Here is an 11,659-nt window from a genome sequence, read left to right as displayed (position 1 = left end):
TATCGCGCTGTACTAACCACTCTTCCACAAGTAAAAATATTGTCAAACATCGAATAAAAACGCAACTATGTACACTGTGCCGGGGATCTCTGGAGCAAGCGAACGAAAACAAAGTCTCTGCGCAAGTCTCGAGAAAGTTGGACCAATGAAAGAATAAGGGGGAGTGAGCGCATGGAGGGTAAACGCGGCTGTAGGTTTGCTCCGCCCACTAGCGTTCTCTCCTTCTCTAGCGTTATTTACGGCCTTGCTCCACAGATTCCCGAGACAGGGTGTACATAAGTACACATGTCAACAAGAACAGTGATATTGGTCCATGAAGCACAGCAGCATACAAACTGTTGACTTTCCAATAGACATGAGAATCGCTACCCACTTAACGGAATAGCGCCACTAAGGCTAGTAACAAATGACTTTGCAAGTCGTAAACTAGGGGAAGGGGTTGGAGGGAAGAGGTGAACGTGTCCTGCGTAACCAGACACACCCCTTAAGTACTTGAGAAATCGACTGCCGTGATTGGGAGGAACTCGATTGCAAGAGGCGACGTAAAAGAGATTAGTCTTGCCTGATGTTCTTTTGTTTGCTTTGCTCTCGCCGCTTCGTTGGCTTTGCTGAGCGTCGGGTTTACGTTGCTCGCAGCCGATGATTTGTGTCCCCCTCCACCCACTTTTTATTGGAAGTCTGTCCACGCTTTGTTCCCAGCCATAACATAGACTTCCTGCAATCACACTTGGAACATCAGCAAATACGTGACGAGAAAATCGAATCTCGTATTAGGGCAGGAAGGGAGAAATTGTCTAGGCTACAGATAAGAGAAGAGAAAAATAAAAACGTACACAGTTCATCAAAATGTTTGCAAACAAAATAAAAGTTTGAAAAAGCACAACCTGTATCTTTTCCTTGGGCGTGGCGGAGGCCCTTGGAACTGTTTACTCGTGGATGTCGTGCGATTAAAAGGAACACAGCTCCCTCTACGCCAGGGAGCGTGCATGGATGTTCTTGTCAGTGTTCCTTCATTAATTTTCATCATATCACCACTAATCCCCATCGTCGCGATTAGTCAAAAGCGACGATAAATAATAGAAAAATTAAAAATTAAATGATCTTTAGGTGTTGGGTGTTATTTTTTCAATATTGTTTTTCTTTTACTTTTCGATGATTTTTTTTTTCAAATATCGCTGTTTTTTTAGCACAGTATTTCTGCCAAACAGAGTCACTCGGGGAAATATGCCCATCGGGGTTAAATGCCCACCCCCTCGTATCTCGCGCAAAGTTAATGTTATGACTAGGGCTCGAAAGTTGAGGAAGAATCCTTTTTTTCCCTAGTGTCCGAAGACGAGGCCCAACATAATATATGTTCATTTTGGGTCATTGTAGGCCAGAAAAAGGTGGGTTTTATTTGTCCTTTTTTGCCTTTTTCGGCTTTTTTGGCTTATTGGTCCTTTTTTAGCCTATTTTTAGGTCTTAACGGCTTTTTGTTTTTGCAACTTCACCTTCTTTCGACTACGTTTTTACTGCCCATTCTCAATTCGAATCATCATCAGTTCATCACCTCTTAAACATCCTTTCTGTAGTAAAGAAATAAAAAAAAAAGAAATATATTTGAACCATCCCTGAAACATTTTTGGACGACTGAAGCAGATACGGTACAAGGTCCTTTAACCGTAACTTGTCTGGAAGGTGAGTAAGTGGCAACTTTCTCTTGTTTTGAAGCTTTCAGCACGGTGTATAGGACCAGACAGCACGCGCCTGCAAAGATCTCAAGTCAGATAAGGAGGTGCCGCGCATATTTATTAAATATGTAATTAGAACTGAAGTTATTAATTAATTTGGATCACATGTATACGTCCTTTTTAGGTCCTTTTTTTGATATTTTTAGGTATTTTTTTGGCAATTTATAGGTCTTCAACTTCCGAGCCCTAGTTATGGCAACTCTGCGACTCTTGTTTGAAAGCGCCCTCCGTGGTGAGACGAGGCAGCAGGTTTGGAGCTTGTGAGAAGAATCTGAAGCCATTCAGGGTTAATTTCATGAGGTAAGAACACAATTTTTCATGTAATAGTTTTTGGACGTTGCTGTATTAACAGTGTGCAATAATATTCCCAAGAGAGAAAGAAACTGAATTATATTTAGTGTAAAGATCAAGAGTGAGGGAAACATATCTGCAGAATGAAACTGCCGCATGATGCTCAGATTTGCCAACCCAGTGATTCAATTTTCTACTTGTAGCTGTTGGGTGATATGCCCACAGCAATTAAGTACAATATACCCATGGGCATTATTATGAGAAGAAAGGACCACAATGTGACTGGATCCAGTGTATTCGTTGTAGTATGTGGATGCATGAAAAATGTATCAAATTCACGTCCATGTGTCCAAAGTGCAATGCAGTTTCTCACAAATGTAAACAGTAAAAGAGGCTATGGTAAATTCCAAATAAATGTTGTTAGAAACGCTATGCTTGTCTGTACAAATGATGTTCTGTTTACGAAACAAACGTTAATAATCTTCCAGTGAATGATGTGCATCATTTTCCTTTAAATATGTCATGTCAAGTATTACAACAATTGTTTCTTGTATTGGGCATTTTACCCCTAATGGGTGGGCATTTTACCCTGAACACGGGGTGATTTGCCCAAATTGACGTTCATCTGTTTATTTTGCTATGGTTATTTTGCTATAAGACTTACAGTAGTGAAACTTATGGGTAACAATAACAAAACATGTAGCTTTCATTTGACTTTTTTCATTGCAACACCCCTTCATTTAGCGAAACAAAAAAGCGCCAAAAAAAAGTTGAGCGTATTCAACCGAGTGACTCTATACTTAAAATTATATCTTCATTGTGCTTCTAAACATTAGTACTTTAATTTGAAAGTCACATGGTCTACGCCTGATCGTGATCCATACATTGGAAGTTTGAGGAAGTTATTTTCCATTTCTCGCGCGGCAAATATCGGTCTTACGGCTCCCATGACGCTAGGCACACAATCGACATCTGCCAAAACCATGTCACATCGCTGAGTAATGCAAAACGTTCCATGAAGATGAAAAATCTTTGGAAACATCTATTTTCACGTAGTTTCATGTGGCTACCTGAAAAATATTCCATGTGTAACACTCACAGTAGTATTTTTGAGGATAAAATGTGGGAAGGGGTGCAAGTTATAAACCATTTTAATTTTTTTACACCATTTACTTTTTTACACCATTTTAATTTTTTTACACCGTTTTAATTATTTTGCACCATTTTAATTTTTTACACCGTTTTAATTTTTTGCACCTTTTAAATTTTTTTACACCGTTTTAATTTTTTTGCACCTTTTTAATTTTTTTACACCATTTTAATGTTTTTACACCTTTTTAATTTTTTAAGTACAAAACACAACAAATGTTCAATTTTCGCAGTAGTTTTCGTTTTAATCCAAACACTAGTTATTTCAGGAAAAATGTATTTCGAACACGTCGCTGTACATACATAAACACATTCTTTTAACAACCAATATTTTTCATGCTATTGCATTTGCGAAAAATCTACAAGGTCCCTAATGATTAGTTCTAAGTTCCTTCAAAATCCACCAATGCGATTAGATGGATGGAACTCTGAACAGCTTTGGCTTTCAGCAGGTGAGAAATGAACCTAGGCAAACACACTCAAAATGTATAACAATCAAAAAAATACTAGATTCGCATTCAGCAATTGGATGGCTCTTTAACTTTATCCATTTTGTGCAAATTTAAAAAGATCGAATGGGTACTTCCGCAGTAATACAGTACACGTCATACATCTCTCCCTAAGCTGAGGAATGTAATCCAATCCTCACCATGTTAGACAATTCTTTTTAGGTCCACATCAACACGTCCTTCCACCTTCGTGTTGACCTTCCTACATGTCTCACTTCATCAGATTTCCCAACAACGACAAAACGGTTGCATAAAAGTTGCACTCCTTGCTCACTTCGAACATTTTGGACTATTTGAGAGCACGTATATTATTATTATTCACAGCACTATTAGTAAAATAATGTAAATATCTCTTACTGTTTGATTGGTTTCGTTTATTTCTGCAATTTTGTCTAATCGCGACGATGCTGTGAAAATATGAAATGGCTGAAGGGACTATCACAAACATGTATAGGGCACAAAAAAAGGGGAAAAAAGGCCCCCAAAGGAGCTCGCGGGGATGAGTGGTGCCCGACCTCTGAGTCAACCAGTAACTACCCCTTTCCAGCTTTAACCTCTCCTAGGATCTTAACTTTGCCTCTTAAGGCTGATTAAAGAGGCCGGGTTTGGTTGCAGCCAGGGGTTAGCCCTTCTCGGAGAGTCAAATCCAGGTTTAGCGCTGGACGTGGCCCCTTTGAAAAGACCTCCATTCATGCAAGCAAGCACTAGTAGCTAACTACCTACAGGATATCGGATATCATGCTTCCTGATACCAAGTGTCAAAATTAGAAAAGATGTGGAACCTACCTCCGTGGCGGAGTGGTTATCATAGCGCACTACGAGGCCAGGGGTTCCGGGTTCGAATCCCGGCTTCGCCATGGGTGTTCTTTGTCACTCTCGCATATCCTTATCTTCGCGATTTAGTCAAAAGTGACAGAAAATCGGCCTTAAATAACAGAAATCAAATAAAATCCACGCACCAGGGCCTCGTTGGCCTGCAAGATTGCTTACCGGAGTGTACTACGTGAATGTGAGGTTGACTTTTGGGTGCCTTCAGCAAAGGTCACCCCTTACATACTTAATGTGTTTTATATTTGTGATGCTGGACATTAATTTAACATACATTCCAAAATAGTTAGAAATATGTTGCACTTTCTGAACATCAGAGTAGCTCACATGTATCCAGATTAATAAAAAAGAAATTATTAAACAATATAATAAAATTGGGGTATCAACCACCTAGCCCTATATACGTATAATATAGCGTAAATATACCGGGTGGTCCAAAAGTTCCGGGACTCCCCCATGGCGCAGTGGTAGCGTCATTGCCTTGTAATCAAGGGGTCCCGGGTTCGATACCCGGTGGAGGCGAAAGTGGTTCGGATCCCACTTTAAACTGTAGGTCCAGTCCCGATTAGCCTTACTGTGCATAAAGTGGACTTAAAACACCATCTCAAACCAAAAGTCCCGGAACGGTCACATATCGTGAGAAATACACATCGAATCGGAAAACAAAAAAATACGTGTTTAATAAGTGAAGGAAAGCTATTCAATATCACACTTGATTCCCCACCCCCGTCCCCTGGGGGTGGGGCGGGTGGGCAACTGTGAAATTTTAAATGAAAACCCCATTTTGTATTATAGAATCGGAAAGAGGACTTCATTCCGAGTCCAACGAGCTATTAACCATCCTCCTAGCTCAATTAGGAACGGAGATATGGCGAAAATATATATTATATATAAAGAGTATATGGAAGGAGGTCTACCATATACTCTTGGCGTGCAGATTCCGAATCTGCAATCGCTTTCATTCTGCTCAATTAGGGGCAGAGAGCCCCTTTGAAATTTTTTGGGGTTTTATGAAATTTTCATTTTTTTTTTTATTATTATTATTTTTTTAAATCGCAATATCTCCGTTCCTAATTGAGCTAGGAGGATGGTTGATAGCTCGTTGGACTCGGAATGAAGTCCTCTTTCCGATTCTATAATACAAAATGGTGGTTTCCACTTAAAATGTCACAGTTGCCCCCCGCCCCACCCCCAGGAGGCGGGGGTGGGGAATCAAGTGTGATATTGAATACCTTTCTTTCACTTATTAAACACGTATTTTTTTCGTTTCCCGATTCGATGTGTATTTCTCACGATATGTGACCGTTCCGGGACTTTTGGACCACCCGGTATATACTTATACGTATAGCGTATATATACGTATAAGTAACCGCAACAAAGTTCATAGTTACTGCATCATTCATTACATCAGAGATTACAGATGTTGGTTTCGTGTGGGAAGGTTTGAAAATTTCACAAGGGAAGCATAAATTAACGTGAAGGCTTGGAAGAAGTGCCAGGAATCAATAGCAGCTTCGAATAGTGTTTCAGTCCTATTTCTATAAGTGAGATTGGTGGACAGAAAAATTCCAGGACTTGGAGAATATAACCACAGATAAACGTATTGTAGGTTTATCTGTGTTGTGACTTTGCCTAGGACAAAGCCCTGGCTTGTCTGTTCATTCACTAATATCGGTTTCATTCCTGGGAAATTGTATTAATGATGAAAAGAACAAACTGCTTTCTGGAAAACCTTATTTTTGTAGTATTCATCCCCTTTGCATTCCCTTTCAATGTGTTTGGTATCCTGTAAGTATTCTCTTTTACCTAAATTCTCTGCAACTTTCAGTTCATCGCGACGATGACGATGAACTATGATTAGATGAAACTGAGGCAGCGATCTTTGCAAAGGAATGTCCGTTTCCATGTCTAACGTCGACCTAGACATCAGACACTTCGATTGCGAGATTGTGAGTCGACCACTGAGTTTGATTGCCACCACGGTGGCTCCTAAGGCGTGCGAAACGTTCAAATCATCATAATACTGCGGTTATTAGAGAAGTCGTAATATGGTGGAGATGCAGGTACTTGGTGTATAAAGGGTAAGATTTACGGAGAGCAATCTCTTATGCTAAATAACCTCTAGACTGATGAGAAAATAACAAAGTAACAAAATATATTTTTATTTATTTAGCAGAATTTGTTATGATGGAATACCAAAAGGCATATTATGAGGAAATTATGTCAACAGTTGATGGGATATCATTGTATTGTGTGGGAAGTATGTAGAACAGATATATTTTTTGAAAATTTTGTTTAGTCTTTTATGTGTCAAAAGAGGTTTGTGTTACGGTTGTACGCATAGGATTGGTATTGGTGAGCGTTTTTTCAACTTATCAATCTATGTACCCTAATGTTTATTTCTGAAGTTCTATTATTGTACCAATAACTTCTCAAGACGGTTCTCCTGAGATACTAACTTCCCCGGATGGAATTATGTGACCGAACTTACCATTGAAGATGTGCCTCCTCGATGGCGCAGTGGTAGCGTCGTCGTCTTGTAATCAAGGGGTCCCGGGTTAGATTCTCGGTGGGGGCACATAGTGGATCGGATCCGACTGTACGTCCAGTCCCGATTTGCCTTACTGTACATAAAGTGGACTTAAAATTCCAACTCAATGAATCAAAAATTACCATTGAAGATTTGCTACTGAACTACACTCATCGCCGTAGGGCTAGGCAACACACACAACAGGATATATGTGTCTCATAAAGCGCTGCAGGAAGAGCATTTCGTTATAGCGCCAAATAGTTCGCACGGACGACGCTAGTTAGCGTATGGAATCGATAGCTTCTTTGCTCTAGCGAATAACGCTCGAACAGGCAAAAAGAGCGGTATACGCTTGAAGCCCACCGTAATTTGTCTCTGGTAGTGAGCCTTCAAATATGGAATTCAAACTTAAGTGAACATAGTGGTAGACCAGTAACAGCTGAACCTCGCCCATCAATAAAGTCAATTCAATTCAATTCAATCTAAATGTTAAAATGCAGTTTAGTCTATCTTGCCAACACATACGCCTCACACAAAGTAGCCGTGAAAAAGTGAGTTTTCAAGTACCGCAGATGGGGACTTACGCTTTTAATTATGCCCCACAAGGATTTGGCACGTCGGGAACAGCGTTAGCGATAGCGCTGAATTTAGCCCTCAACGTCGTTGACAACCGCCATGTGTTCTTCTATGCAGATGATCTCCTGGCAGTCTCTGACGACGTACCCACTTCCTTGACGATATTGCGTCACACTTTTGAAAGACTTAAGCTCGCTGGATTAAAATTGGCTCCTAAAAAGGCAAAATTCCTGTACCATGATATTGTCTATCTTGGACATCATTTATCCGAAAAAGGATGCGCTATTTCACCTAAGATGCTAGAAACTGTTAAGTTGTATCCGACACCTACAAGCAAAAAGACTATGTCAATTTTTGGGCCTGGCAAGTTTTTCCCGTCGTTATTCTCCACATTTTTCCAAACACGGATCAGTTCTTACACAACTGCTGAAGAAGGAGAGAAAATTTTGATGGACAGAAGCACAAAACGAGGCATTCCATACTTTAAAGCATTCATTAATCACGAGCCCAGTATTAGCCAGATACGATCCCTCCCTTCCTATTCATATATACACGGACAGTAGCAATATAGCTCTAGGGGCTGTCATCGGTCACGACGATCCCCAAGGAAATGTCAAGCCGATTGCATATGTAAGCAGGATACTAAATGATAAGGAAAGGGAACAAGACAAACATGTTAGAATTCTCTTGCATAATTTTTGCTTTAACAGCATTTGGACACTACATCCTTTTCAAAAGATTTATATTACACACAGATTCCAAATGAATTCAAAATTTACGACAATCAACAATCCTAAAAGGCCGCCTTTGGCGTTTCTCATAATTTCAGTCCGTCTACGATTTCATTATTCAACATCTAAATGGAACCGACAACAGTGCCTCGGACGCCTTTAGCGGTAACACGAGGATCCAAGATGAAACCTTTTCTCCTCTCCTGGAAGATGAAATTGTGTCTGTTTTGAGAACACGTGAATTTGACCTTTGCCAAGGAACAGCAAACAGACCATTTTCTCAAAAATATTTACCTATATTTAATTGGAAGTCAAGAAGCCGACCCTAAATACGAGGGAGAATCAAATGAAAACCGCAATTAATTTTTTTCCACTATTTTAATGCAGGGATAATGTTTGATTGTACATTATTTTTCTATATAGTCCCCTCCCAGTTCAATGGACTTACGCCATCGGATAGGTACCGCGTGAGAAAAATTCTTTCAGTTGACTGTGCAGCCACTCGTGCACCACCGATTGGACGTCTTCATCAGACTTGAACCTCTGCCCTCCAAGGTGCCCCTTTAATGGACCAAAGATGTGGAAATCAGATGGTGCCAAATCTGGTGAGTATGGTGGATGTGGTAGGCACTTGAAGCGTAGGTCATCGATGGTTTTCATGGTTGCATGAGCAGAATGAGGACGGGCGTTATCATGTTGAAGCAAAACACCTGCACTCAGCAATCCCCTTCGCTTTGTGCGTATCGCTGGCCTCAAATGGTTCTTGAGAAGGTCGGTGTAGGTAGCACTAGTCACTGTCGTACGTGGGAGCATGCAGTGTTCCAGAATAGGACCTTTCTTATCCCAGAATAAAGTCAACATGACTTTCCCATGCAGACGGCTGGGTGCGAAAGTTCTTTGGTTTCGGCGAAGACGAATGTCGCCATTCTTTGCTTGCATGTTTCGTCTCCGGTTGAAAATGGTGCACCCAACTTTCATCCTCGGTGACAATGTGAGCTAGAAAATCCTCACCCTCCTCTTCATAAAGCCTCAGCAGCTCTTGACATGCGTCAACCCGATGGACTTTCAGTTCCTGCGTCAGCTGTCGAGGAACCCACCTGGCGGACACTTTTCTGTAGCGGAGTTCGTCATGCACTATGTGTTGTACTGAACCGAAGCTCATATTCAGCAAGGAAGCCATTTCAGCCAGGGCGACACGCCGGTTTTCCTGAATAAGCCGATCTGCTGCGGCTATGGACTCCTCTGTCACAACTCGCTGAGCCTGACCCGGACGGGGAGCATCAGTCAATAAAGTCATACCTTCTGCGAATTTCTTGCACCAATCGTAGACTTGCCGCTGTGACAGACAGGTGTCCCTATAATTCGCCTGCATTCTCCGATGAGAGTATCAACCGGTTTCATACCTTCCCTCCATAAAAATCGAAAAATCTACGCTGTTCCTGCTTGGTGCAACTGCGTAGTGGTGACGCCATTTTGAATCAGCTGTTACTCACATCCAACCCCCACCTACCGGCACTGCTTCGTACTAACAACTCGGAAAGACGTCAAGGACTGCGTCTGCAAATTTCCAAACGCCTAGAAAGAAAATAAGATTTTTAATGGCACTTTTGCGGTTTTCATTTGATTCTCCCTTGTATGATAGAACCAGCCAGCAATTCCGTCTCATAGATGATATTATTTACAGAAGGACACGAACTTTGGACAAACAGGTAAGATTGCTCACATGCATCCTTGAGTCATTACAAGATATACGGTACAGCGTGTCCACAATGAGACTCCAACATTTTGAAAGTCTATAACTTTTTCATTTTAAATTGTACAGCTGTGATTCCGGAAGCAGCAGAAGCAGAAACTCAAAAAGTTTATGTTGTAACGTTTCAGTGCGCGCAATAGCCGTAGTGGCGCTGCAGCACTCGATTGTTTGAAAATGGAGATTCTAAACGAGCGTGCACAGGTTCATTCGAAAGGACTCCACAGATGTCAGTAAGACAAGCAGTGAAGAACTGTGTGAACTGTCGACCGTTTCATACCAAGTTCTCTCGCTGCTTGTCTTACTGACGTCTGTGGACTCCTTTCGAATGACCTCCGCACATTTTCTACAACCTGTTCCTGGATTCTGGGTTTACCACCACAGTGTCCTTTCAAAACATTGCCGGTCACCAAAAACTGATCACACCACTTCTTATAGTCGTGAATGTGGGAGGATCCTTATTTTACACACGACGAAAGTTTCGTTGCACTTGAATAAGTGATTTCGTTTCTGCACACCACCACACAACCTGTGCACGCTCGTTTGGAATCTCCATTTTCAAACAATCGAGTGCTGCAGCGCCACTACGGCTATTGCGCGCACTAAAACGTTAACACATAAACTTTTTGAGTTTCTGCTTCTGCTGCTTCCGGAATCACAGCTGTGCAATTTAAAATGAAAAAGTTATAGACTTTCAAAATGTTGGAGTCTCATTGTGGACACGCTGTATATATGGTTTGAACAAGTGCACTCTTCTCCACACGTTCCCAACCATTTTGGATACTATAAAACATATGCCTATGCGAAGGACCGTTATTGTTTTCCTTCTCAGAAATCCTTCATCTACAAGAAATGCAAAGAATGTGAACAGTGTGCACGACTTAAGCAGTCCTGCCAACCAAAGCACTTCGAACTATAAACAAGGACTTCTCTGACACCTTTCCAAATTACGCTCATTGCCCTTTACCAATATTTAATAGAATCCGCACAAGAGAGGGGGGGATCACGCACGAGCCAGAAAGATATCTAAACACTGATAATGATAAACCTAGAGTGTCACCACTGTACCTGGTTTCCTTCAGATGTTCCTCGGCTGACTCACGACGTGGCACTGTATCAGTCCATCGAAGGTGTCCTCAGTCGGTTCGCCCAAACCTTTTAGACAATTCCATTGTATACGCTCGAGCGTGAGACTCGAGCGAGTACGAGCGAGCGAAAAGGATTCCATGCAGCACTCTATCATTGTGTATCATTGCTGTATTGTTTTCACAGCCTTAAATATGGTCTAGGAATTAATTCGTGCGCCTGGACAAGAGATGGCGTAACGAGCGTATCGTCCCACAGTTCCGTGTAGCCACACATTCGTTGAAAACTCCTGTCAGCGCGCATCGTTCGTAGTATAGTGCAGTTGATTGACGCGTCAACAGCATTTTGAAGTCAACTGAACATGGCGCAGTTCGTGCCAGATAAAGTGTTTTTGCTTCATTACTTTAACATGCAGAAAAGTGCTACCGAAAGTCATCGTATTTTGGTGGAAGTGTATGGTGACCATGCGCTAGCTGAGC

The 11,659-nt window shown here is 41.4% G+C and overlaps 1 protein-coding gene across 1 annotated transcript; it reads right to left on the bottom strand.

Annotated features, from left to right (window-relative positions):
• Positions 1 to 9,182: 9,182 nt before the first annotated feature.
• On the bottom strand, positions 9,183 to 9,716 carry LOC146003026 (uncharacterized). The gene has a single exon (XM_083141188.1). It carries the CDS (start codon positions 9,714 to 9,716, stop codon positions 9,183 to 9,185), a length of 534 nt encoding a protein of 177 aa, XP_082997314.1.
• Positions 9,717 to 11,659: the final 1,943 nt, after the last annotated feature.

This window comes from Lepisma saccharinum, chromosome 19, assembly GCF_977018435.1.
Source record: "Lepisma saccharinum chromosome 19, izLepSacc3.1, whole genome shotgun sequence".
NCBI lineage: Eukaryota > Metazoa > Arthropoda > Insecta > Zygentoma > Lepismatidae > Lepisma > Lepisma saccharinum.
Note: the sequence above shows the minus strand (reverse complement) of the source record. Positions and strands in the feature narration are given on the sequence as shown.